The sequence below is a fragment of the Aethalodelphis obliquidens genome, unplaced genomic scaffold (assembly GCF_003676395.1).
Source record: "Aethalodelphis obliquidens isolate GAN/ISIS:26980383/991018 unplaced genomic scaffold, ASM367639v1 scaffold8, whole genome shotgun sequence".
In the NCBI taxonomy this organism is placed as follows: Eukaryota; Metazoa; Chordata; class Mammalia; order Artiodactyla; family Delphinidae; genus Aethalodelphis; species Aethalodelphis obliquidens.
This window is the reverse complement of record NW_020837952.1, coordinates 54621392-54645959: the sequence shown is the minus strand read 5'-3', so window position 1 is coordinate 54645959 and position 24568 is coordinate 54621392. Positions and strand designations below refer to the sequence as shown.

Sequence of the window (24568 nt, the reverse complement as noted above, 5' to 3'; positions counted from 1 at the left end):
CAACCTCTCTGATTCTTGTTGTCTACATCTATAAAGTGGAATTGATTGTATCTGCCTTGCAAAGCTGTTTTGATAATTAGATTGAGAAATGTAGCACCCCATACAGATGGGCCGGCGGATTGCCCTCCTTCCTGCCAGACTGGTTATGGACAGCGTCTCGGGGCTGCCTAGCTAAGGGCCTGCACTTGGCTGCGCTGAACCATTTTCACCGCCCAGGGATGTCCACTCAGTGGACTTAGCGTCTGTCCCCAGCTCAGCCACTCCTCCTCAGAGGGCTCCTGGCTTTGGCCCCATCCCCTAGGGGCGTCCTGTCCAGGGGGAAGGGGAATGACAGACAGACGTACACCCGGCAGAGTGGAGGCAGACAAGGTTTATTCCGGTCCTCGGGCAGGCAGGGCCCGGCCAGCCTCTGTGCGGCGGACCGGTTCCCGACCCGGCTCCCCGCCCCAGCCGCCGCCCGTCGGCAGCTGCCCGCGAGGCCTAGCGTCCCCGAGGCAGCCGGCAGGGCCTGGGGACGCCGGGCGGACGCGACGGAGGGCGCGGCGGGCGCCCGGGGGGCAGCGGGGGCGGCGGCGGCCGCAGGGCCACAGGCGACGGAGGCGCGCGCGGAAGTGGCGCGAGGCGAGCGCGTAGACCAGTGGGTTGAGGCAGGAGTTGGCGTAGGCGAGGCAGTGCGAAGCCAGGCGGCAGGCGTAGGTGGCCGGGCTGAAGGCGAAGCGGCCGTACCAGAAGCAGAGGATGAGCGCGTGGTGCGGGCCCCAGCAGAGGGCGTAGAGCGCTGCCACCGCCAGCATGGCGCGCCCCGCGCGGCCCGTGGCTCTGCGCCGGGCCTCGGCCGCCGCCGCGCCGGCGGGACCGACGGCCGCCCACAGGAAGCGCAGCGTGCGTCCGTAGGCCAGGCTCACCACGGCCACGGGCAGCAGGTAGCCGGCGGCGAAGGTGGCCACGTCGAGGGCGCGGCGGCGCGCGTCCTCCCAGGCGGGCACGCAGAGCTCGAGCGCGCCGTAGCGCACGGTGCCGTAGTAGCTGAGGTAGGGCGCCGAGAAGAGCGCCGCCAGCAGCCAGACCAGACCCACGGCGGCGCGGGCGTTGCGCGGCGTGCGCAGGGCCCGCGAGCGCAGCGGGTGCCGTACGGCCAGGTACCTGCGGGCGGGCGCGGTGTCAGCGAGGCGGGCGGGTGGCCGCCTAGACGCCCGTGTCTGAACCTCGGGGGTGGGCGGGCATCGCGCGCCCGGCCTCGCATGGAGGTTGTGGGGATGAACGGAGTCAGCGCGCAAAGCGCTTAGAGCAGCGCCTGGCACCTAGCGGGGCTGGGTCAGAGGCTCAGAGAGAAGTGACCGGCCCGAGGTTGTCAGCTAGAGAGTGAGCCTGGGTTTGACCCCAAGTTTCAAGCCATGAAAGCCAGTCTGACCACAACCTGAGCCAGGTGTGGGCGGTAATAAAATATCTGATGAATTCATTGGTGTGTTCCTCTTGCCATTCATTTCACTCTCACAGAACATCATGTGCCAGGCCCTGAGCTAACACTTGGGACACAGAGATGTTCTCCGGAAGCTCCCAATGGAGTTGGGGGGAGGGCAGGATGATCCCCTCAAGCATGCCCTGCAGGTGCCCAGGGAGTGGTTGGTGGGGGCCAGGGAGCTGTTCCTTTTCCCCCTCCTATGTCCCTTTTTGGTCCCCCATTCTCTCCTTTCTAAGGCCAATGAGAATCTGTTCAGGTCTTCCCTCCCCAGCCCAGACCCGGCCAGGTCCCCGACACAGCTCACCTGTCCACCGAGACAGCCGCCAGCGTGAAGCTGCTGGCGTACATGGTGAGGTAGATGAGCAGGTGCACAGCCTTACAAACGAGGGCCCCAAAAAGCCAGGCATCGAGCGTGTAGATGGCGGCCTGGAAAGGCACGCAGCACAGGATGAAGCAGAGATCGGCCACTGCCAGGTTGAGGATGAACAGATCCGTAGTGCTGCCCGGCTCCTGCCAGGTGCCCAGGCCGGGCTGCAGCAGCACTGCCAGCACCAGCCCATTGCCCACTGTGCCCAGCAGGAAGATGAGGGCAAAGACCACGGGCACTGCCACAGCCCCCATACTCCCTGGGCTGTCCAGCGAAACGTTCTGGGCATCAGCCATCTCCTCATCAGACAGGCACCTGAGGAAGAGAAGCTGGAGTCCTCAGGCAGGAGCCCCCAGCTCCGGTTACTCAACTCAGGGGTCTAGTCCCCCACCCTGGGCTTGGTCACGTCCCATGGGCTGGAAGCTGGTGGGGGATGGGGGTGGGGGTGGGGACAGAGACAAAAGTTATCACTGGGACCCACTGTGCGAGCTCCTGACAGAGTCTCATTGGCGTCTAAGGTGGGTTTCTCAATTTCCTGGGGAACACCCCTAGCCCAGGGCATGAAGGGCTGATTAGGTAGTTGATAGACACCTTCAACCGATGATGCAGGTAAAGACACAGGCAAAGTGGGGTGGGGGGAGGGGCAGCTCCAACCCCAGGAGCTGATTTTTCAATGGGGATCTGAAATACAGGGAAGGCTTTTTTTTTTTTTAGCCACACAACGCGGTAGGTGGGAGCGGTATGTGGGATTTTAGTTCCCCGACTAGGGATCGAACCCACGCCCCCCTGCATTGGAAGGGTGGAGTCTTAACCACTGGACCACCAGGGAAGTCCTAAGGAAGGCTTTGGGACATAGGTCAAATTCAGCCAAACATGGGTGACGTCCCTGAGTCATTTGATAGTCCAGTTTAGTGAGAGCATGACAGTGGCACAGCTGGGAGAACCATGTAAGTCACTGCCCCCTTTTTACACATGAGGAAATTGAGGCTCAGAGAGGGGACACGGGAGGCTAATACCACACGTAGAGTGGCAGGTCTGAGACTGTTGCCACCCTGGTACCCTGACTCCAAGGCTGGAGCACTCATCTGAGAGCCTGTAACAGGTAGCGCTTCTGACGATCTGTGCACGCGCGTGTGTGTGCGCACACGAGCATCTACGCAAGCTGTGCTCACTCTTTACCCCTGCCCCACCCATGGCCCATGTCGACTGCTACCTGGGGGTCTCCCTACATGCTTGGACCTCTGGGGTGGCTGGACGTATTAAGGGCAAGGGAGCCAGGCAGGGAGGAGGAAGGAAGGGTGATATCTGTGTCTCCCACCCCAGCATGCAGCAGGTCCCCGCAAAGCCCAGGATGGCCAACACCTACCTCAACCCTGGGCACTGGGCTCCTGCTTGATCCTGGGCGAACCGGCCAGGCTGAAGCTGCCTCCTGGCTCAGTGGCCACCCCTTGGTGCCCACCTGCAGGTACAGGTCTGCCTCCCAAGGCTCCCTCCTCTCCTTGGCCTTCCTCTGCTGAGCTGGACTTGGGCACTCCTTCCGAAGAAGTAGCCACTTCCTCCTCATTCCCTGATTTCCCCCGGATGGCACGCTCTTCTGTCCGGCTCTCCTCTGCCTCTCTGCGTTGCTTCTGCCTCTTTCTGCAGCGAGTAACCCATTGATCTCGCTCTCTGAGATTCTCGCCTTGTAGTTAACCCCTCTGTGCCCAGGGCCCAGTCCACTCCTGGCCCTCTCACCTCCTGTGGTCCTGCTTCCCCATCGTCTCTGCTCCCTGCTCCAAGAAGGGCTCCAACAGAAGTTCAGAAAGGACCCCTAGTCTTTTGTGGGTTTTTTGGCCACGCTGTGTGGCATGTGGGATCTTAGTTCCCCGACCACCCCCTGCACTGGAAGCGTGGGGTCTTAATCACTGGACCATCAGGGAAGTCCCAGGACTCCTAGTCTTGAGTGGGGTGTCCTATGCTAGGAATCCAGGAGCCCCTTTGCTGCAGACTTCAGATAGAACTACTCTTCCTGGCCCCTGAGAATTCTGAGACCCATCAGTTTCCCTAAGATTGTTCTAGGGGTTCAGTCTGCCCGAAGCCTGCAGGGTTTATGTGCCTGTCCAAAGAGTCTGGCTTTAGCCTGAGGGGAATGGGGAACTAGAGGAGGTTCTAGAGCAGGGACAGGACCTGCCCATTTATTGTGTAATTAGTTTATTACGGCCTGGGGTTAAAAGGATGAATAGAAGGGGAGCGATTTAATGAGTGAGCCACTAGGAGCCTCTTGTCCAGACAACAGCCGAAGAGGTTACTAGGTCTCGGTGAATGGCTGTATCATTCAGTCATGGGGTTCTGGTCTGGACCTCTTGGAGGAGTGGGCCACATGGCCACATGCTTCCAGAGGGTTAGAGGCCAGCACCCGGGGTGTGAGGTACATTGGATTCAGCAACAAGGTGGTTGTTGAAAACTAGACAAGTGTAGTGGGGCCAGGATGCTGTCTGTAATGAATTAAGGGAGAGGAGAGCTGGTAGGCACTGTGTGGTGTCTTTCTAGAAGCTGGGAGGGTGGGGCGAATGTCAAGAAGTCTGTGAAAGGGGAGAGAAAACAGTCTGAGGGGACGCTGATGAAGACAGGACTTGTAACCAAGGCCTGAGGAGCCGGGAAGAGACTCTTCAGAACTGGCTTCCCACGGGCCCTGGGATTTTCACCAGTGCTCAGGCACCTCTGAAGCCTCATGTCACCCATCCCAGATGCAGCGCATCCCCCAATTTCTGGAAGCAGAGACTCACTGAATTGAAGATATTAGGGATCATACCTAGATTCTCCAAACCTGAATTCAGAGCTATCAAAATTGAATTAAGGAATTAGAATCGTAGAATCGTGTCATCTCTGAAGAGCAGAATTGTAGGATCCAGACTTGGTGTGGTGGGATTTAAGAATTTAGGGGTCCACAACCACCCTGTGTGAAAGTAATGCACTGTTAGATTCCCAGAAGCCTGGACTCACAAATGTGGCAGGCCTGGACCCTGAAAGCCCCGAGGTCCCTGACACACCGTCCTCCCTCCGCTTGGGAGCCCCCAGCCCACCATGTCCCTCCTTGTTGGAGGCTAAGCTCTGGATGGGCAGGGGCAGTACTAGGGCAGAGCTCCCAGCAGCAGCAAGGCTGAGCTGCTGATATGATAGCAGAGGAGGAGGGAGGATGGTGGCAACCAGGGAGACCACCTGTGGGGAAGGCAGGAAGGGCGCCTCGCTATGGCCCGAGTCCCAGCGGGCCCCAGGCACCCCTCTTCCCTCGCTCCAACTGCTGCTCCTGGTGACTGTGGCCTTGAACCCTGCACCCAACGTAGATGACAGATGATGGGCCTTGGGAGTGGTCCCCAGAGACCCAGGCTCTGCAGGGTGTGTAAGTGCAGCTTGTCCACGACGGGCCCTCGGCCCTATAGCCTGTCTTGGCCTCTGGCGATGACCAGTACGTGCCCAAGCCCAAGCATGTGTGCCCAGAGCTGCCACTGCACCTGCTGGCACCTCCTATGACCCCTCTGGATGGTGGCGGAGGGGCTGTGCCGCGGTGGACCTGGGCCAGCACAGCTCCACATGCTGAGCCAAAAGCCGGCTGATGACGCGGTGCTCTACCGCGACAAGCTGGCCCACGGTGTCGAGGCACTGCCACCGCCCCACAATGTCAGCGGCGGCGCCTGGGAACTACAGGCCGCAACGGCGCTCGCTGTGCGCCACTGGCTGATGGACCTCACCTAGGTCCACCTTATCTCAGCCTCACCTACTGCGACTTGTCCCCCCGTGGCTGCTCATGGCCACCCACTAGGACCTGCCAGCTTGAGCAGACCATGCAGGTCAAGCTGCTGGCTTGGCCAGGGGCTGGCATCAGGCTGTGTGTACTTGCTGCTGTAGGAGTGCACCTGGTGCCAGATGCCCTACGTGTGTCTGTGCCCCTGATGGGGCTGCATCCCCTAGCACCCCGAGCTCCTGGACCCCAGCCTCAAGCTCCTCGGGAGCACAGGCTAGGATTCTCAGAATCCCAGCATTAAGATCCTGATGGATCGGGCCAGAGCTCACCCAGACTGTCCATCCCTAGACACCCAGGCTGAAGGGGGGGCTGGGGATGGGGGGCGCCAGAAACATGGTCCCATCGTCAATGAAGAAGGGCCTTTTCATCCTCCCTGCCCTATCGCCAGCAAACTACGAGCTTCCCAAGCCCACAACATGCTGAGGCTGGAGGCGCGGTGACTCAGAACCCATCCTTTACCCCCACCAGGTGCCCGTAAGTCTGAGGTGGGGAGGGCAATGGAGAGAGAAGCACCACGGGTTGTGACTGCGGGAAGGGGACAGTCATCTTCAGCAGGGAAGCAGTGAGCCATCGTCGGGGGCAAGGCAGGGTGGGGCCTTGCCTTTGGCGCTGTAGCAACAGCTGAGTCCGAGGCCAGAAATCTGGAGGGGGCGGGGCGATAGCAGAGCCTGAGCTCGCTACGCCCCCTGGCGGCTGATCCTCAGACCAGCAGGCCTCGGGAATACGGAAATGGAAAGGCCCTGATACCAATATAACAGCCACTCTTGGTACAGCGGGGAAAACTGAGGTACACACGGGGTAGGAGCCTGCCTAAGGCCACAGAGGCAGGAACAAAGTGGGCTAGAACACAGAGTTCCAGACCATCGGGGGCCTCTCCAATAGCGACAGACAATCTTTCCTCTGGGGCTGAATCTTCTGCTTCTCCCAAACATGGGTTTGGGTGCCCAGCCCCTTCTTATCTGGGCAGCTGTAGGCCATCCTTTGGATGTGCAGCAGAGGACGAGGTGTCCACCAAGGCTGCAGAGTAGGCGGGTGGGTGGCGCGGGAAGGGGCCTGCAGGGCTGGGGCTCAGCTGCCCTCTACAGCGGGAAAGAATCCAACGGAGCCAAACAGTGGCTCCAGCCTCTATTACCCGAGCTGCCTGGGTCCCATCTTACTCTGGGGGAGGCGGTCAGCTCTGAGATCTATTACAGTCCTCCGGAGCTGGCCCTCAGAGCCCCAGCTCCTGCCGATTCTTCGACCAGCGCAGGACTGGGGCTGCTCCGAGAGAATAAAGCAGACCAACGCGTCACAGCCAGTTTCCACACTGTTCCTTCACACTCACAGCCACAAGCACAGGCCTCACCCCCGCCCGGCCCCGGGACTGACAGAGTTCAGAGCCTCTGGCCTGGGCTGGTCAAAGGCCCCCCTCTCTGTCGCTGTGGAAGGAGGGAGACCTTGGCTCTGCTTGTCACTACCCAGGACTCAAGGCAGTGCCCCGTGCAGCCGCCCCACCTCCACGAAGGCCTCCACGCAGCGGTCAATGTCCTCCTCGCTGTGCACCGCCGAGATCTGGACCCGGATCCGGGCCTTGCCCTTGGGGACCACGGGGTAGCTAAACCCGATGACAAAGATGCCTGGGAGGGTAGAGAGAGTCAACCTGGGGCTCAACAGAGCCAGACAGGCTTTTGGGGCATGATATACAGCTCCTCCTTTTCTGAGGACCACAGAGGAGAAGGGAGCTGCCCAAGATCTCAGACATGGGACTGCCTCATGGCCTAGGGTTTTCAAGCTTGGACAGACAGCTGGTCTAAAAGGGGTAGTAGAGCAGGGGGAAGGGGGGTATTCACAGTCTAGGGGTTCCCTCCTTTTCTTTTAGGACCTACAGCCACTCCTCATGCCCCGGCCCCCTTTACCTCTCTTCAGCATGTCATCCGCCATGCAAGAGGCCAGCCGAGCATCACCCAGCATCACAGGGCAGATGGGGTGATTGGCTCCCGAGATGGTGAAGCCAGCAGCCTCCATCTTACTGCGGAATCTGTGGGCACAAATTGGGTGTCACAGGGAGCTGGAGGGCTGTGGAGCAACCACACCCTCTCCTGATGGGCATGTGACCCAAGGTTTGTGGCCAAGTCTGCAGGAGGGACCAACAAAGACAGAGATGCAGACCCAGAGAGGCAGATGGGGAGCATTTGCAGAGAAATGTGCCAGGAAATGGAAGGAAGAGGCAGAGAGAACAGGGAGGTGGGCAAGCAGGCAGCCCTTGGCTAAGAGAGCCGAGTCCCAGTGCAACCCACTGGGGAAGTGGGGTGGGCAGAGGCAGAACCCGTAGGCAGAGAGCTAGGGCCTGCGCAGGCACGCAGGGCAGGCCCTCACCAGCCTCCTCGCCCCCGCGGGCCCCACCCTGCCCGAGACCGCACCGCTGGGTCTTGGCCGCCATAGACTGGATGACAGCGTTGCTCTCCATGAGCAGGTCCAGGGCCTTGGAGGCACAGCCGACGACAGCAGGTGGCAGACTGTTGGAGAAGAGGTAGGGCCGGGCACGCTGCCGTAGCAGGGACACCAGGGACCCAGGCCCTGTAGTGTAGCCCCCTGAGAACAAGGACAGAGGTGGGGATGGAGGGGGGCAGTCAGAGGCCAGGAGCCAGAGCTTACCCCATGCCCCTCCCGAGAGGACAGTCCCTGCTGTCTTCTTCCCTGCAGCCCCAGGTCTCCCCTCCCCACCTTCCCTCTTCCAGGGCCCTGCATGCAGATGAGGGGAGCCCAGGGGCACGAGCCTGTAGGCACCTGATGCTCCGCCCAGCGCCTTCCCCAGTGTGGAGTTGATGATGGTGACCTGGTCCATCACGCCCAGCAGCTCATCTGTGCCCCTGCAAGGGAAGCTGCCACTGCCACCACTGGCCACCTGAGTACCCAGGATCACGGATTGGGCTTGGGGGCTGGCCTCCCGACTTCCCACCCGCCCTGGAGTCCAACCCAAGGCCTCAGGTGCCGTGTGCTCTCACCGTCCCGTGGCCCCCAGGAAGCCAGTGGCGTGGCATTCGTCCACAAAGACCAAGGCACCATACTGAGAGGCAAGGCAACAGATCTCCTGTAGGGGTGCGATGTCACCATCCATGGAAAAGGCCCCATCGGTGGCCACCAGGCGCAGCCGATGCTTCTGCAGGGAAGATACAGAAGGTGGCCGGTATCATGAGTTGGGCCAAACCACTCACTCTCTGCGCTGCTCGGGGCTCTATAGGCTCAGCTCGCCCAGTGCCCAGCACAGAGGTGAGCACATAAGCACCACATGTTGAAGCTGGTGCATCCTCTCCTTCACTGGGGCCTCTCTGAGCTTTACCCAGCTCTTCCGGGGCAGTCTGGAGCCACGCTCAGCACTGGGCAGGAAGAATGTCCGCAGCCTCCTCTCCCAGAGGGCAGGATGGGGTGTGGCCAGTCCTGCCCATAAGCTCATCCCACCCTTATGCCTAGCAGGGGACTGCCATGCATAAGGTGCTTACTAAAACTCAAGGCAGTATTGTGCAACGGAATAAAGCTTTGGGTCTGAGAATTTGGGTTCAAATCTTGGTTGTTTCGAACTTTCAGGCTGTTTGCCTGTGAGTGAGGAGTTGGCCTCTGTAAGCCTCGCTTCCTTCACCGGGGGGTGGGGGTGGGGGTGGGGGGAGTGCTGGGTGCAGCAGCAAGACTGCGGATAAGCCCAGTCCTGGCCCCTAGAACCGCTAGGCCTTGTCCCACCTGGGCCTCCTGCAGCTTGGCCTCCAGATCGGCCATATCCAGGTGGCGGTAGCGGTACTTGTGGGCCTTGCACAGACGGATACCATCGATGATGGAGGCATGGTTCAGCTCATCCGACAGGACTGCGTCCTCCGGGGTCAGCAGAGCCTGGCAGAAGGCAGTTAGGAGTAGAGCCATCACCCAACCACCTTGGGGCTCTCCCTCCCTTATGACTCCCCTTTAATCAATATTTCACTGCCAACCAGGGCATTCTCCTGGGCAGGGAGGCCAGGAGCCCTCTGCTTCTATCTTGGTCCCCAGAGCCCCAGGACTGGGCTGAATCAGGGCCTTTGCTCTAGCCAAAGGAGATGAGAACATGTTTGGTGGATGTGTGGCCCCTAACACCCTCAGCCTTCCAGCTGAAGTAGGTTATCCTCCAAATGCCCTGGAAGCTGGCCTCCTTGTAAGCCCCAGGATTCCTCCTGGAGACCTACTGGCCCACCCTTGACCTCCATAAGAAATAGACACTGACTGGAGCCTCTAGGCGTGGTACTGGGCATCCAGCCAAGTTCTCTGGACTGCACACTCCCAAGCCTTCCACAGCCTCGCAGGTCTCACCAACTCCCACCCGTGGCCTCACACACCTCAAAGAGGCCGGCGTTGGCATCAAAGCAGCTGGGATAGAGGATGGCGTCCTCCCGCTGGTGGAAGCGGGCTATCTTTGCTTCTAGATCCTTGTGGATGCTCTGAGGTAAGTGAGTGAAACAGGTGTTAACGCCTTCTGGGCCACTTGGGACAAGTCCTGGGGACAGAGGCTCACAGGGCCACAAACAGATCCTCCTCCTCCTTTTTGCACCACAAGGTGCACCCAGAGCCAACAGGAGTCTGGCACATGGTTCCCACTGAGGAGTTAGGGGCCCACTAGGCGCCCTTCTTCCTGGTTGGGTCTTCGTTTTATAATGGGGGGTTGATGGTAGAATTATGGGTGCTAATGGCAAAGGAAGATGTGTCTCCCCGATATCAAACTGAGTGCCTTTGTTGCTTAATGGCAAAAAAGAGGATTACATAAGTAACTCTAGGTTCACTTGGGCCTCCATTTCTTAGATTTGAAAGCTGTCCCGTCTAAAGTGCCCTGGACGGGAGTCAAGAGTTCCATTCATTTCACCTTCACCTTTCTGAAAGGACAAGTAATAATAATCACAAGAACTCAGCAGCACTGACTCTTGAGCTAGGCCATCTGGGTTCAAATCCCACCACAACAGGCTGTGTAGCCCTGGGCAAGTCACTTAATTTCTCTGGGACTCAGTGTCCTCACCTCTATAACAGGAGCAAAACCAGTACTTATCACGTAGGATTATTATATGCATTGAGTTAATATTTGTAATGTTCTTAAAACAGCACCTGACTCATAGCAAGCACTGTAAGTTTCATGTTTATAAAAGTTCATTTTGTAACATTTACAAAATAAAATGAATAACCAACATTTACTGGCACTACTATGTGCCAGGCACTGTTCTAAGCATTTTTACACATATTAACTCTTTAATTTGGGATAATTCTGTTAAGTAAAATTATCCCCACTTTACCAATGAAGGCATTGCGGCACAGAGAAGTTAAGACACTTGCCCACAGTTCCAGAACCGATAAATGGTGCTGGGAACTGAGATCAGGCAGAATAGCTCCAGAAACCTTAATCTAATCCCTGCCTTCTCTTCTTCCTTTCCCAAGGAGGAACAGGTGTAAGGAGCTCTGTTTTGCAGGTGGGGAAATGGATGTTCAGAGAGGGAAAGTTTCTTGCCCAAGGCTTCACAGCAAACCAGAAGCCTGAACCCAGCCTTTCTAGTGGACAGCTCTAGTGGGATGAGCTGAGCTGCCTAAACTAGCCCTGCTAACGGCAGAAGCAGACATCTGGAGTCAGCGCCCAACGCTGGGGACCACCCCCCTTCCTCCCCCGCCCATCCCCGGCCTGGGCAACACCTACTGTGTACCTGGGTGCCACAGATGAAGCGGACAGAGCTAAGGCCAGCTCCAAACTCCTCCAGGGCCTGCAGACCTGCCTGGATGACCTCGGGGTGGCTGCTCAGGCCCAAGTAGTTGTTGGCACAGAAGTTAAGGATTCCTGAGGTGGAGGACGGGGGAACGGACACAGCAGCTCAGGGCCAAGAAGGGCCTGGAAAGGTGTCAGTACTAGGCCCTGGGGACTCAGAGAGGACATGAACCTGGATTCACCCTTGAGGAGGCAACAACTACACAGTATAGTCTGTTCTGGGGCAGAGGCCAGGATGGGGAGCTGGGAGCCCCTCGGAAGCACCAAATCCAACAGCTACAGGAGAGGGAGGGTTAGAAAATGACTCTCAGGGCTACACCTTCAAAGATGAGAAGTTTAAACTCTGGCTTTGGATCACATTCACCCAGAGGAACCAGCCCTTCCTCACTGGCTTCTTCTGTCCCTGAAGACCACCAACAACCCCTCATCTGGGCCTTGGTTTCCTCGTGGGTAAAAGAAGAGGGCTGCGTCAGACGCCTGCCTTGGTCCCCAAACTCTACACAGTTGACTTTGCTGCCTGGTACAGAACTGCATGCCCAGCAGGGTTGCCTCTGAGACCTTGACCCTTGAATTATAAAGCCCAAAGTGAACACAGGTGACCTGGGGAGGAAACTAAGGCTTCAAGAGGGCAAGGTTTACTCAGCTTGGGAGAGGCAAAAACACGATGAGAACCTAGGTCTGCTAATTTTCCATTTTTTGCCCTGCTCCAAGCTTCCCTGGGGAAAGGTAGTGAATTCCTAGGGCCCCTATTTTTCAAATGAGCACAACAGCCCCAAGGATTCCATGCCTATTTCCTTGGCAGAAGGCAGTCTGGGGGGGGACTGTTTGTAACCAGCACCCACCTGGGGTCTGGCACAGACAAGATGGGCAGTGACCACTGATGAGACAGAAACCCGGGAGGCCTGGTGGGCCAATTCATGGTGTGACTTCTGCAACAGCCCTTGAGCCCCTTGCTCCCTGTGATTTTGGCCAGGAGGTTGGTCTCTATGGCCATTTAGCTGACCTTCCAGCTCCAATATACCAGAAGATCTAGGCCAAAGCCCAGCTCTGCCTGCAGCTAGCTGGGGGCTTTTAGGCAAGCCACTTCACATCTCTGAGCGTCAGCTTCTTCGTCTGTAAACGGGATTAGTCATTCCCACGTTCTGACGTTTGCAGGAGTCCACGTGAAGCAATTAGTAGAAGCCTGAACAAAGCAGCAGCTCCAGAAATGCGGGATTTCTTGTTGCCACCTTCCTACCACCCTTCCTTGAGCGGTACGGTGGGAGCCAGCTGTCTCTCTTTGTTTCTCACGTTTTCATAGGGTTGGATCGATCCAGCCCTGCCCTCTAAGCCAGAAAGGTGCTCAAAGGGCAAATTACCTGCCTCCGTGGAAACTGGTCTAACCAGGTTAGAGTTAACTGTGGGAAGCGGCAAGTCGGTCTGATAGACGGGAAACGGTCCAGCGGCTACGTGTGCGCTCCCGCCCGCCCACTGCCTCCAGGACCTCGCATTTCAGCGAAAGCCTCAGAACGGCCCTCGAACACCCGGCCAGGTCTGAGGATTCCCAGGAGGGGGAGTTACCTCCGGAGTTGCCGTCCACGTGGATGCGCGGCCCCTGACGGGACGTGATGACCCGCTCACTCTTCCAGGTGCCAGCTCCGCGGATGCCTTCCAGTTCCTCCTCCAGGATGCCACGCAGCTGAGCCAGCGCTGACTGCGCGCGGTGGCCGCGGGGGGCCCCGGAGAGCGCAGCGCGGAAGACGCGGCCAGCCCACATCATGCCCACCTCGCCTGCCCACTCCCGGCCTTGCGCACTGCGGCCGCGGCCTGATCACGTGGCGGGGGCCGGGCTCCGGCAGCCAATAGGAGTGAGAGGGGCTCAGCTACGGGGCAGGGGGGCGGAGCCCGGGATAGGCGGGCGGGGCCTGGCGGGATCTGCAGTGGACTAAAGTGAATTGATTTGTAAGTTGAGACTGGAGCTGTCCGTGTGGGGGGAGGGGAGGCGACGGGGGTTGGAAGGCAAGTCAGGGCCGGGCCCACCAGACCCCCACCCCATTCCCATGCCCTGCCTCCACACCCACCTCTCGGAAGGTTAGGGGATGCCCTCTGGACGCCGGAAGCAGACACCTAGAAGCAGGCTGAGGCATATTCCGTGCGCTCCGGCCCTAGCGTTTCCCGGGTTTTGTTGAGCTCTTGGAACCCCCCCCGGTTCTCAGGTGCAAACGCCCCCCGATTTCCCCCACTGATCGCCAGTCCAATTGCTCCGCATTTTCCTCCAGTCTTAGAAGTACGGAAAAACACATCGCTCAGGTTTTTCTTTTTCAATTTTATTTTAAAGTTTGAAAATTACAAAGACAGCAAATTCTTCCAGGCACAAGTAACACTTGTTTACAAACAAAAAGGAGGCGGGTGGGGGGGGGGACGCGCAATTGCACGTTTTTCTGTTTTATTAAAAACAAGGGAAAGACGACTGTACAGGTTTTTTCTCCCAGCTCCCGGGTGTGAAACGTAAGTACTAGCCCTAGATATGTACATATACGTATACACAGACATCACACAGACCTAGCTCTCTACAACTACTTAGCGATTCAAACTCGACTGCAGTATGTCTTACCGTCCACTCCCCTCCCTCCCCTCCTCCCCCGTCTACAACTACTTATAAAAGACTCAGAAGTAAAGAGGTCGGGAGGTTTTTAAGTGGTGGGCGGCAGGGCTGGAGCCCCACCAGACTGCTAAGCAAAGCCACCTCTTGTACAGGAGGAACCAAAAATCAGGGGAAAAGCAAAAAGGTCCTCCTAGGATACAATCCAATTGTGTGGAAAAACCCAAGTTTCAACAGGGCACACTGAGGCACTTGGCTGAATGACTCTCACCCTTCCCCCAAAGTTTCCACTCCTGTTTAACAGGAGACTTTCGGAAGCCAAAGACCACCCCCCACCCCCACCCCCCACTTCCAGTGGCTAGTTTCCAGCTGACTGAGAGAAGCCACAGTTTCTCAGACCAGCTGTCACTTCAACCCCCTCCACATCTCTAGGACAATAGGGAGGCCACTGGGGCAGACTTAACAGAAGTGACAAGGAAACTGGATTTGGACGCCCCACTGCTCACCACCGGGAGGTGGAAGCCAGCCTCGAGAGGGTATTTTTTCCACCTCCCTCCTCTGCCGTCCAGCTGCTGCCACCCCTCTCCTCCGCGCCTACGTTCTGAAACTCTCACAAGCAGTGCTCAACTTAAAGAAAACTCGATGGCCTCATAGGTATTCCTACAAACCTTACAATTCCTGGGCTCGCTGTCATCTAGCCTCAAGAAGCTGCTTTGCCCATTCTCCCCCTCCCCACGACTTTGACCTTCAGAGTGAACCAGCCATCTAACTAAACAAAACACACAAACCCACCCAAATCCCCAAACCCATAAGCATATTAGTAACAAATCAACAAAACAAAATATAAGTACATTCTCATCATTACAGAGATGAGATTTGTCGTTGCTGTCCTGGCATGATTGGTTAAGGAGAAATGAATTATTCCCTAATTTCTGAGGAATACAAACTGTCTCTTTATAAAGTCAGAAGGAAAGGGGGCAAAGGGCTGCAGATGAGGATCAAGAGAGAAGAAAGGAGAAAAGTATTTACAGAAAATAGGAGACAGGCAGGAGTGTCCACAAGGAGAGCCTCGTTGTCACTTCTTCTTGCCGGCCCTCTTGGCACTGTACTTGGCTTTGGGCTTCACTGGTTTGGCCTTCTTAGGCTTGGATGCCTTGACTGGCTTGGCTTTGACAGTCTTGGGTCTTTTGGTTTTCCTGGGCGTGGCAGCCGGCTTCTTCTTGGCCTTCTTGACTGGGGTGGCTTTGGGCTTCTTGCTTGGGGCTTTCGAGGCAGCCTTCTTGGGCTTGGCGGCCTTCTTTGGCGTGGCCACCTTCTTGACTTCCTTCTTCGTCTTCTTGAAGGCCACTGACCTCTTGGGCTCGTCGCTCTTGGCCAGCCGGAAAGACCCCGAGGCACCCACGCCTTTGGTCTGTTTGAGGACCCCAGTGGTGACCAAGCGCTTGATGGACAACTTGATCTGGGAGTCAGCGTTCTCACCCACCTTGTAGTGGCTCTTGATGTACTTCTGGATGGACTGGCGCGAAGAGCCAGCACGGTTCTTCTCCGCCTGGATGGCAGCCACGATCATGTCTGAATACTTGGGGTGGTCTGTGGACTTCTTGGAGGCCTTGGCCCTCTTGGGCTTGGCCGCAGGGGTGGATGTGGAGTTCTCGGTCATGGTGGCCTGCCTGGTCCTGCTGTTGAAGAAGGCACCTTCCAAAGGGCCAGCCCTCGTCGGAAGCCCAGGAAAGCCTGATTCGGGATCTGCTGTGGTGCCTCTGGCTCCCAAGCCAGTCCGAGGCCGTCTCTCGGGGACCTTGCTCGGGTCGCGGGGGGGGGGACTCGCTGGGCCGGGTCTGCGTGGCCCAACCTCGCCGGTCTGTCGGTCGGTCTCGGCGCCCGGGTCTGCCTCCGCCTCCGCCTCCTCTGCCTCCCTTTTCCCAGCTCCGCGTCTGGCGCTCGGGCGGCGCATCCGGGTATTTAGCGGCGGCGGGCGGACCGCGGTGAGGACAGGGCTGCTGGCTGCCTGCTCCCGGCCCGGAATGGCGCCGCGCCGCCGCCATCTGTGTTTCTTCCGCTGAGCAAATCCGACCTTTCCCCCCGGCCCGGGCCTTCCCGCTCCCCGCCGCCGCCCGGGGACGCTGCCTGGCTCTCTGGGCTCCCCCACCGGGCGTCCCGCCGGCCCGGCCGCCGCCCCCCGCGCCCGCCACGCGCCCCAAACGGCGCCAAGGACCGCTGGCGCGCCGGCACATTTCCCCTTTGCCGGGGTCTGGCTCTGCGGGGCCGGGGAGCCCCGGTGCGGGAAACCCCCCGTAGCAAAGCTCCCCCCTGGGGCTACCGGGGACCCCGCTCCCGGCCCGCGGCGGGACCCCCCAGCCTGGCGGAGCGGCCCGAAAGCGGCCCCAACTAACACACGCGGCCCCGAGCCGGGCGACTCCCAGCCGGGCCGAGCCGGGACAGGGGGGAGGGGTCCCTCCCCCGGGGTCCGGTCACCTCTCGGGGGTCATCCCGCCACCGGGCCCCCCGCACCTCTACCCTCTCTCTGTCCATGGGGCCCCCAAGCAAACTTTCCCTGGAAGAGTTGGAAGGGCACTTTCAAACTTTGTCCCTTCCCCCTCCTCTGTCTTCGCTCCCCCAGCGCGCCCCCTGACCTCTACGTCGAGGTTCTCTCCTGAGACCGAACCCCGAATGCTGCCCAGGTCCCCTGAGGGAATGAGGAGGGGTCTCCGAGCCGCCTCTTCTCCTCAAAGACCCCCACATCCTCCATATGTCCTAACTGAGAATTCATTTATAGTCCTCCCTCAGCCTAGGAGTTTTGGGGTGTCAGAGACAGAGCTCGCTGCCCCTACCCCTAGGGCCCAGCCTGGGGATCCAGTCCCCCTCCCAAGGCTCCCTGAAGGCAGTGAGGGGGGCGGTCCACAATGAAGGAGCTGCCCCGCAGGCTCTAACCAAAGACTGTCTTGGGGGCCCCTGGGATGAGGAGAGGCCCTGAGAGCTTTGGGAGCTTGGGAAAATGGGGCTCTAGCGGGGAGGTCGAGGAGGGGGTCGCGCTGCTTGAGTCCTGACTAATCCTCGGAAAGTGTGAGTTGTTCAGGGAGCCGTGGCCCGGACCACCGCCATTTTGCTGGGAAGATGCGATGTCTTTGTTAAAATGTATACATCTTTTCCCGTGCTGCTTGGCAGGTATAGATGAGGAAAGCAAGGGGCGCCACCATCTGTAGGGAACCTTGGGGGCTCAGAGGGGCTTTAGCGGTCTAGAGGCCAGCAGATGGGACCCCAGAGTTCCTGGGACCCCTTGTCTGCAACAGACGTCCTACTCACGTGCAAGGTCCCGCAGGGTCCCGCTCGGCAGGGGCCCTGGGTTGAGATTCTAGGATGCTCGCTCTCTGAGCCTCCTCCCACAACAACCCGCTTTTATTCCCTAAGCAAAGAGGCGGCCACTCTTCACTTAAACAATACGCTGGTAGTGGGGGGTTATAGCTGGTCAAAATTATGAAGGCGGCTCTCCTGTACGGTCCCGGAGCTGTTTGCAGACACCAGCTATTGAGGAAGAGGGAGGGGAAGGGTTGGAAGGTTTAGATGGGGGGACTGGTCGTAACTGGGAGATGTTGGGGGAAGGGCTCCTACTGGACTTGGGAGTCTCTGAGGCCAGGGAAATTAATGGGTCCCCCACACACACACAGCAAGGGATGGATTAATCCAAATGATTGGGAAAGGGGAGGGGGAGTCCTGAGACTCGGTATCGGTATGGGATGCCTTCTCCCGGGCTTATCTTGGTGTCGCAGGCGGGGAAGAGAAGCCAGGAAGGGCCAGGTTAGTTTAAAAGGTCAACCTTCTTATTTGGATGTTGTCAATTACCCCGAAGTTTCCTGATTTGAAAACACAACATTCTGGTGGGTTTGTTTTGGTTATTTTCAAAGACAATTCTTCTGGTTCCCACTAAGATCTAGATGGGAAACTAGGCATCCACATAGTCAGCCCCAGGTCCGAGATGTCGTTCCACCCTGTGCTCCCAGAGACATGTCATCCCCGCATCCCAGGTCCCTGGGTGTCTAAAAATAAGGACTGAACGAGTCCAGTGGCACCATGATGAAATCATTTTATTTGCACAGCGCTCTCCACCCGTTTCCTGATCCTTTGCGTCTCCTGCCTGGGGAGGCAGGTAACGCGATCACTCCCCCCATCACCCTCATCTACAGTGGAGGCCACGGGACTAGGAAGGACGGATGGGGGGCGCACTGCGAGGCTCAGCTCCCGGCGCCCGCAGGCCTTCACTTCGTTTTGTAGCTCTCACATCCCGAGTCCCCGCCCATCCCAGCAACCTGTAAATTCTCTCCCAGAACTGAAGCCAGAAATGGAGGGAGGGGTCGCCTCGGGGTCTCGGGGGCTTTTACCGCCGGTGGACAGCTCTTCTCCCTGCTGGCGATGAGATTCACCGCCCCTCCCCCCGTTCGGGAGAACTTGAGGGGAAGGGGGTGTTGGGAGGGGTTCCCCGGGAGTTGGGCATAGAGTCCGAGGCCGAGGTGGGCACGAAGAGGACCGGCTGCTTCCAGATTGGCTTGGCCTCACCTCGCCTCGCTGACACTGCAGAGCTCGGGGGGCTTCTTGACTTCGGCCTGGCCCGCGTACCCTCGCAGGACGGCCTCGGGTCCCCACCCAGCTTAGAGCCGTTTACCGGCCGGCAGACGGCAGAACTCCCTCCGCCCCATTTAACGCGAGCCCTTTAAAAATTCGGGAGCCGCAGAGCTGCGGGCAATTCCTCCTGGGAAATGTAGTCTCCCGATGGCGAGCCCCGCACTGAGACCCTCCTGGGACCCTCTCGAGCCTCAGAACGCCGGGCCGCCCCAGGCGTGGGGAGGGGGGTCAGACATCAACTGTTCATTCACTTAGGGAGGGGCCCAGGCCTCTCTGCTGTTTTTTCACTTGTCAAAAGAGCCCTCAGTGTTTTCACCTATCAGAAAGGGGCTCTACCTACATCTGGGGTTGGTGTGAGGGTGAAATGAAATCCTGTATGGAAAAGCGTAAATCGTACTAGAATGCCAGGGGTCCTGTTTTTACTAATATGCATGTGTGAGTGTGCCAGCATTTACTGAGCACATTCAAGGGATATATAACATCTCCAGTTTTCAGAGAGGATGTCTGCGATGGCTAAATGACTTGTCGAAGGTGGGTCAACCTGGAGGAAGGAGGGTGACAGGTGACAGACTCCCCAGCCAATGACTTTCCCACTGCAGACATACATTCATTCTGGTCTTTGGAACTCTAAGGTGTTCACTTGATATGTGCCAGGCACTGGGATAGGCACTGGGATAGGGCTGTGAACAAGAGACAAGAGATCCCTGCCCTTGTAGAGCTGACATTCTAGTGGAGAAGATAGATAAGCAATAGACTAAATAAGGAAGTCCAGGGACTTCCCTGGTGGTTCAGTGGTTAGGAATCCACCTGCCAATGCAGGGGACACGGGTTCGAGCCCTGGTCCGGGATGATCCCACATGCTGCGGAGCAACTAAGCCCATGCACCACAACTACTGAGCCTATGTGCCACAACTACTGAGCCTGCGCTCTAGAGCCCGCAAGCCACAACTACTGAAGCCCACGCACCTAGAGCCCATGCTTCGCAACAAGAGAAGCCACCACAATGAGAAGCCCGCGCACCACAATGAAAAGTAGCCCCCACTTGCTGCAACTAGAGAAAGCCCGTGTGCAGCAATGAAGACCCAACGCAGCCAAAAATAAATCAATAAACTTATAAAATAAAGAAGTCCATTATAGGGACTTCCTGGTGGTGCAGTGGTTAAGACTCTACACCCCCAATGCAAGGGGCCCGGGTTCGATACCTGGTCCGGGAACTAGATCCCACATGCATGCCGCAACTAAGGAGCCAGCCTGCCGCAACTAGACCCGATGCAACCAAATAAATAAATATTTTTAAAAAAGATAAGTCCGTTATATCGTATGTTGGAAAGCCATAATTGCAAAGACAAAATTAGAGCCGGGTGAGGGTGAGTGCTGAGAGGGTGTTTGCAAGTTTAAATAGGGTGGTCAGAGAAGAAGAAGCTGACATGTGAACAGATTCAAAGGAGGTGAGAAAAGGAGCCATTCTTATTCTTGGAGGAAGAATCTTCCAAGCAGAGGGAACAGCCAGTGCAAAGGCCCTATGGCAGGAGTGTACAGGGTGGCTGAATTAAGGAGGACAGTAGGAAGAGATGAGTTTTTTAAAAGGTAAGGTCTGGGAAGTAAAGGAGGCACAGGTCATGTAGGGTTTGGGGGACCATTGTAGGGACTTTGACTTTTACTCTGAGTGAAGTGAGAGCCATTGGAGAGTTTTGAGCAGAGGTGGGACACGGTGGGACCCAGGCAATAGTTAATCATAGGACTTCCCTGGTGGCACAGTGGTTAAGAATCCGCCTGCCAATGCAGGGGACACCGTTTCTAGCCCTGGTCCAGGAAGATCCCACATGCTGCAGAGCAACTAAGCCTGTGCACCACAACTACTGAGCCTGCACTCTAGAGCCCGCAAGCCACAACTACTGAGCCCACGTGCTGCAACTACTGAAGCCCGCACACCTAGAGCCCGTGTTCTGCAACAAGAGAAGCCACCGCCATGAGAAGCCTGCGCACCGCAACGAAGAGTAGCCCCCACTCACCGCAACTAGAGAAAGCCCATGCGCAGCAACGAAGACCCAGAGCAGCCAAAAGTAAATAAATTTATTTAAAAAAATAGTTAATCATAGTCAACTCTGGCTACTGTGTGGAAAAGAAGCTGCAGAGGGCAAAGACAGAAGAGGGTTAGGAGGCTGTTGCAGTAATCCAGGTGAGCGTTCATGATAGTTTGGCCCAGGTGGCAGCAGTGGAGGGAATGGGAAGTGGTCAGGTCCCAGGAGGACCCCACAGATTTGGGCCTGAACAAGCGAAGACGGAGCTGTCATTAACTGAGACAGGGAAGACTGAGGGTTTGAGAGTTCTGGCCGGGTTAGGTTTGAGATGCCTCCCAGGTGTGTGAGTGGAGAAGTCAGGTACATGGAAGAATCCTGAGTCTGGAGTTCAAGGAGAGAGATCCTCTACCTCCCTCTTCCTCCATTTAAGGACCCTCTACTTTGGCTGAGTGCCAGGTGTGAACAGAACAGACCCAGCTTGGTCTCACGGGGTTCAGAGTCCACTGGGGAGACAGCATTGATATCATTACAAATTGTGATTGTGTCAAGCGCAGATAAGGATGAGAATTGGGGCCTGGGAAGGGGTCACCGGCGGGCTTATGTACATCAAGTGCCAGGGGAGGTTGTGTGGCTGGATGGAGACAGGATGAGGAGTGTGGAGGGAGATGCCATTAGACTGAAGAGCCGGCTGGAGCACGTGTGGCTTTAAGCCACGGCAAGGGGTGTAGGTTTGTTCTGAGTGCACTCAGAAGCCCCTATAGAATTTTAAGCTTAAAATTTTGTTTCTTAAAATAATTAACCCAGTTATTTTAAAATAAAAATTTAAATGATGACTACATCATCCATGCAAGAGATTATGCAATGTAATACAATTCTAAAACCAATATGGAGACAACTGTTTCCCTTACTCAAGTTAACACGAGAATCATCATCAGTCCCTCGGAAGCCCCCTGTGTCCCCCTCCCTAACCATACCTCCGTGACCTCTATCCTGGAATTCTGTAAAACAATTCTCTCCTTTTTCTTTATAGTTTTCCTATGTGAACTTAACCCCATACACACTGTATAGCTTACTTTTGCCTGGTTTTGGACTGTATGCAAATAGAAGCGTATCATGGGTGTTCTTTCACTCTGTATTTTTGAGAGTCATCATGTTGGTGCGAGCAGCTGTTGCTCAGTGGTCAGAGCACATACTGGTTTTGTAGGACCTAACATTTATACAGTTTTTGAAGTCCTTTTTTTTTTTTTTTTTTTTTTGCGGTACGCGGGCCTCTCACTGTTGTGGCTTCTCCCGTTGCGGAGCACAGGCTCTGGACGCACAGGCTCAGGGGCCATGGCTCACGGGCCCAGCCGCTCCGCGGTATGTGGGATCTTCCCGGACCGGGGCACGAACCCGCGTCCCCTGCATCGGCAGGCGGACTCTCAACCACTGCGCCACCAGGGAAGCCCTGAAGTCCTTTTTTTAAAAAATGCAATAATAGGGAATTTCTCGGCAGTCCAATGGTTAGGACTCCCTACCTTCACTGCTGAGGGCCCAGGTCAGGGAACTAAGACCCCACAAACCACATGGGTGTGGCCAAAAAATAAAAATACAGTAATAGAATATTACGTAAAAAGTGAATTTATATTTAGAATGAGAAAAGAACTCACAACAAATCATATTTTTTTAAAAAATAAAAGCTAATAAATACCACAAAGATCATGAAATCCAGAAATATACTTTTACTAATGAACTGTCTGACCCGTATTGCTAGGACCCCTCTCAGGGCCTTGGGCAAGGCAGAGACCCTAAGGCTCCAGTGAGGCCAGCTCCACAGTGAATCTCTCTCAGAATGTGGTCTGTTCCACTGTAGGAAGAGGCTGCCGTTTCTCTCCATGCTGCTTGTGATAGATGGCTCCCAGACCCGTCCATGCCCTCATCCCTGGAACCCATGTGTATGCTCTGTCACACGGCAAGGAGGGATTATGGTTGCAGATGGAGTTAAGGTTGCTGACCTTGAGATGAGAGACCACCCTGGATTATCCAGGGAGGCCCAATGTAATCACAAAGGTCCTTAAGTGGGGGAAGAGGGAGGCAAAAGGGTAGGAACCAGAGAGCTGGTGTCGTGAAAGAGTGGACCACTGTGGGCTTCTGAGATGGAAAGAGCCCACAAGCCAAGGAATGCAGGCTGCCTCTGGAAGGTGGAAAAGGCAAAATCCGGATCCTCCCCAGAGCCTCCAGAAGGAACACACACCTGACGACACCTGATTTTAGCTCAGTGAGACCCTTTTTGGACTTCTGACCTCCAGAACTGTAAGGCAATACATCTGTGCTGTTTTAAGTCACCGAATTTGGGACAATTTGTGTCAGCAGCCTTAGGAAACGAATACACTACTGTTTGGGTTGGGTATTTAGGTTGTCTCCAGCCTCTTGCTTTCCAGACAGTGTTGCTGTGACTCTCCTTCTCCAAGTGTCCTGGTGTAATATGTACAGCCTCAGCTTGACCTGGTTGTGACAGCTGCTTCTCACAGGCTGCAGTTTGGATGATGGATTTGGGAAGGGCAGAATGAGCGTGACGAGACCATTACGGGCCATCTCAGCAAGCCAGGTACTAAGCTAAAGAGGTGGCAGTGGAGTCCGGAAGAAGGGGCAGATGTGAGAAATATTTAGGATGACAAGTCCACAGGACTCCCTAAAGGGTTCCTTGTTGGAGGTGAGGGTGCAACCAGAAAGATTCCCGAGTTCCTGGAGCAGAAGCGAGGATGGTGGTGGAACCAGAGATGGTGATGGCATGGAGTCTGACACCAGGACCCTTCCTCGCGGGCCTTCCCCTTTCCTGCCCTAGCTGGCAGCTCTCCCGGTCCCTCCTCATCCTTCACAACCTCATGCCTTGGAAGCTAATCTCTCACCCACTTCTCCCAAGTTGGGAAAATAATCGAAATCCCATGTGGGTTGAAAGCCAAATGATGGACAGAAAGACAAACACACACTCCATGACAAAGGAATGAAACTGCAGGTGATAGCTTCGCGGTTAAACTTTAACTGATCTAGCTGAACTAAACTTTAACTGATTTCCTAAGATTTAAAGCAACAGAGACACCACCAAGGCAAAGGCTGAGGGTTTTGATTCTTAGAGATAATCTCCTGCATGGGCACCATCCTTTGGGAGGCCACGTGGCTCTTACACAGGAGAGGAGGCTGCAAGTGCAGAGTTGGAATGTGTCTGCAGTGCACCAATTCAGAAAAGCAAGCTGACAAAAATATGCGTGGGGATCACGTTTTTATGAAATAGGGACGTTAGGGAGCTCCATCCAGGTATAGATTGATAACAATAGTTCACATTTATGGAGCAGTTACTGTGAGCCCGGCACTGTGGTCACTGCTCTACTGATAGGCACTAATGCATTTGGATCTTTTGCTATTATTGTCACTTCCTTTGACAGAGGGGGAAGGAACTTGTCTAAAGGGGTCTGACTCCATGCTCTTAACCAACTCTCAAAGCTTCCCCTCCCTTAATCTGGGGACTAGATGGGCAAATTTGTGGCTGTCCTGGGGAGCCCTGGGAGGAATGAGCTCTGGGCTCCAAGCCCTCCCCCATACGGGTCAGTAAGATTAGCTGCCATCTGACCCACTGGGATACTCCTGACCAAGGTCATCTGGCAAAGAGGACACCTATGCCCCCAAAGAGGGAACTCACTCTGTGGAAAATGGGATATGGACATTGTGAGGCAGACAGACACCATGTGTGGCTTGGGCTGGAAGCCATGCTGGGCCCTCCCCTCCCCCCATTCTGGCATCATTCCCACTTCAGGGAGCAAGGACTGAGCTCCTGGTATGAACGAGAGGGCTGTAACCTCGGAGCTCACCAGCAGGCAGGCTGGGCCTTATAGGAGTGGGACCGGCCTCCTTTGGATGGAGTGAGCCCCTGGGAATCTCAGACTACTCTGGAAGAGACCTCGAGAGGGAGATGCTGGGCTTCTTACCAATAAATGCATGAGGGTGCATGAGAGATGGCTTAAA

At 56.4% G+C, this 24568-nt stretch overlaps 3 protein-coding genes across 5 annotated transcripts; all 3 read right to left on the bottom strand.

Moving 5' to 3' along the window:
• Window positions 1-355: 355 nt before the first annotated feature.
• GALR3 (galanin receptor 3) lies at window positions 356-20607 on the bottom strand. 3 transcript variants are annotated; one of them, XM_027107598.1, is made up of 4 exons: window positions 20597-20607; window positions 2421-5764; window positions 1767-2144; window positions 356-1143 (listed from the first exon to the last, which is right to left on the bottom strand). In XM_027107598.1, the coding sequence occupies exons 3-4, from the start codon at window positions 2123-2125 to the stop codon at window positions 372-374; spliced, it is 1131 nt and encodes a 376-aa protein (XP_026963399.1). In that variant the 5' UTR covers window positions 2126-2144; window positions 2421-5764; window positions 20597-20607; the 3' UTR covers window positions 356-371. The 3 variants fall into 3 exon arrangements, with proteins under 3 accessions (XP_026963399.1, XP_026963401.1, XP_026963400.1); XM_027107600.1 differs by having other exon boundaries at window positions 3196-5764; XM_027107599.1 differs by lacking the exons at window positions 2421-5764; window positions 20597-20607 and adding an exon at window positions 7506-7617.
• Window positions 6899-13208, bottom strand: GCAT (glycine C-acetyltransferase). Its single transcript, XM_027107596.1, has 9 exons — window positions 12911-13208; window positions 11292-11422; window positions 9948-10049; window positions 9325-9471; window positions 8595-8749; window positions 8377-8459; window positions 8010-8181; window positions 7506-7627; window positions 6899-7226 (listed from the first exon to the last, which is right to left on the bottom strand). Exons 1-9 carry the CDS (start codon window positions 13107-13109, stop codon window positions 7075-7077), a joined length of 1263 nt encoding a protein of 420 aa, XP_026963397.1. The 5' UTR covers window positions 13110-13208; the 3' UTR covers window positions 6899-7074.
• Window positions 13636-15873, bottom strand: H1-0 (H1.0 linker histone). Its single transcript, XM_027107603.1, has one exon. The coding sequence runs from the start codon at window positions 15589-15591 to the stop codon at window positions 15007-15009; it is 585 nt and encodes a 194-aa protein (XP_026963404.1). The 5' UTR covers window positions 15592-15873; the 3' UTR covers window positions 13636-15006.
• Window positions 20608-24568: the final 3961 nt, after the last annotated feature.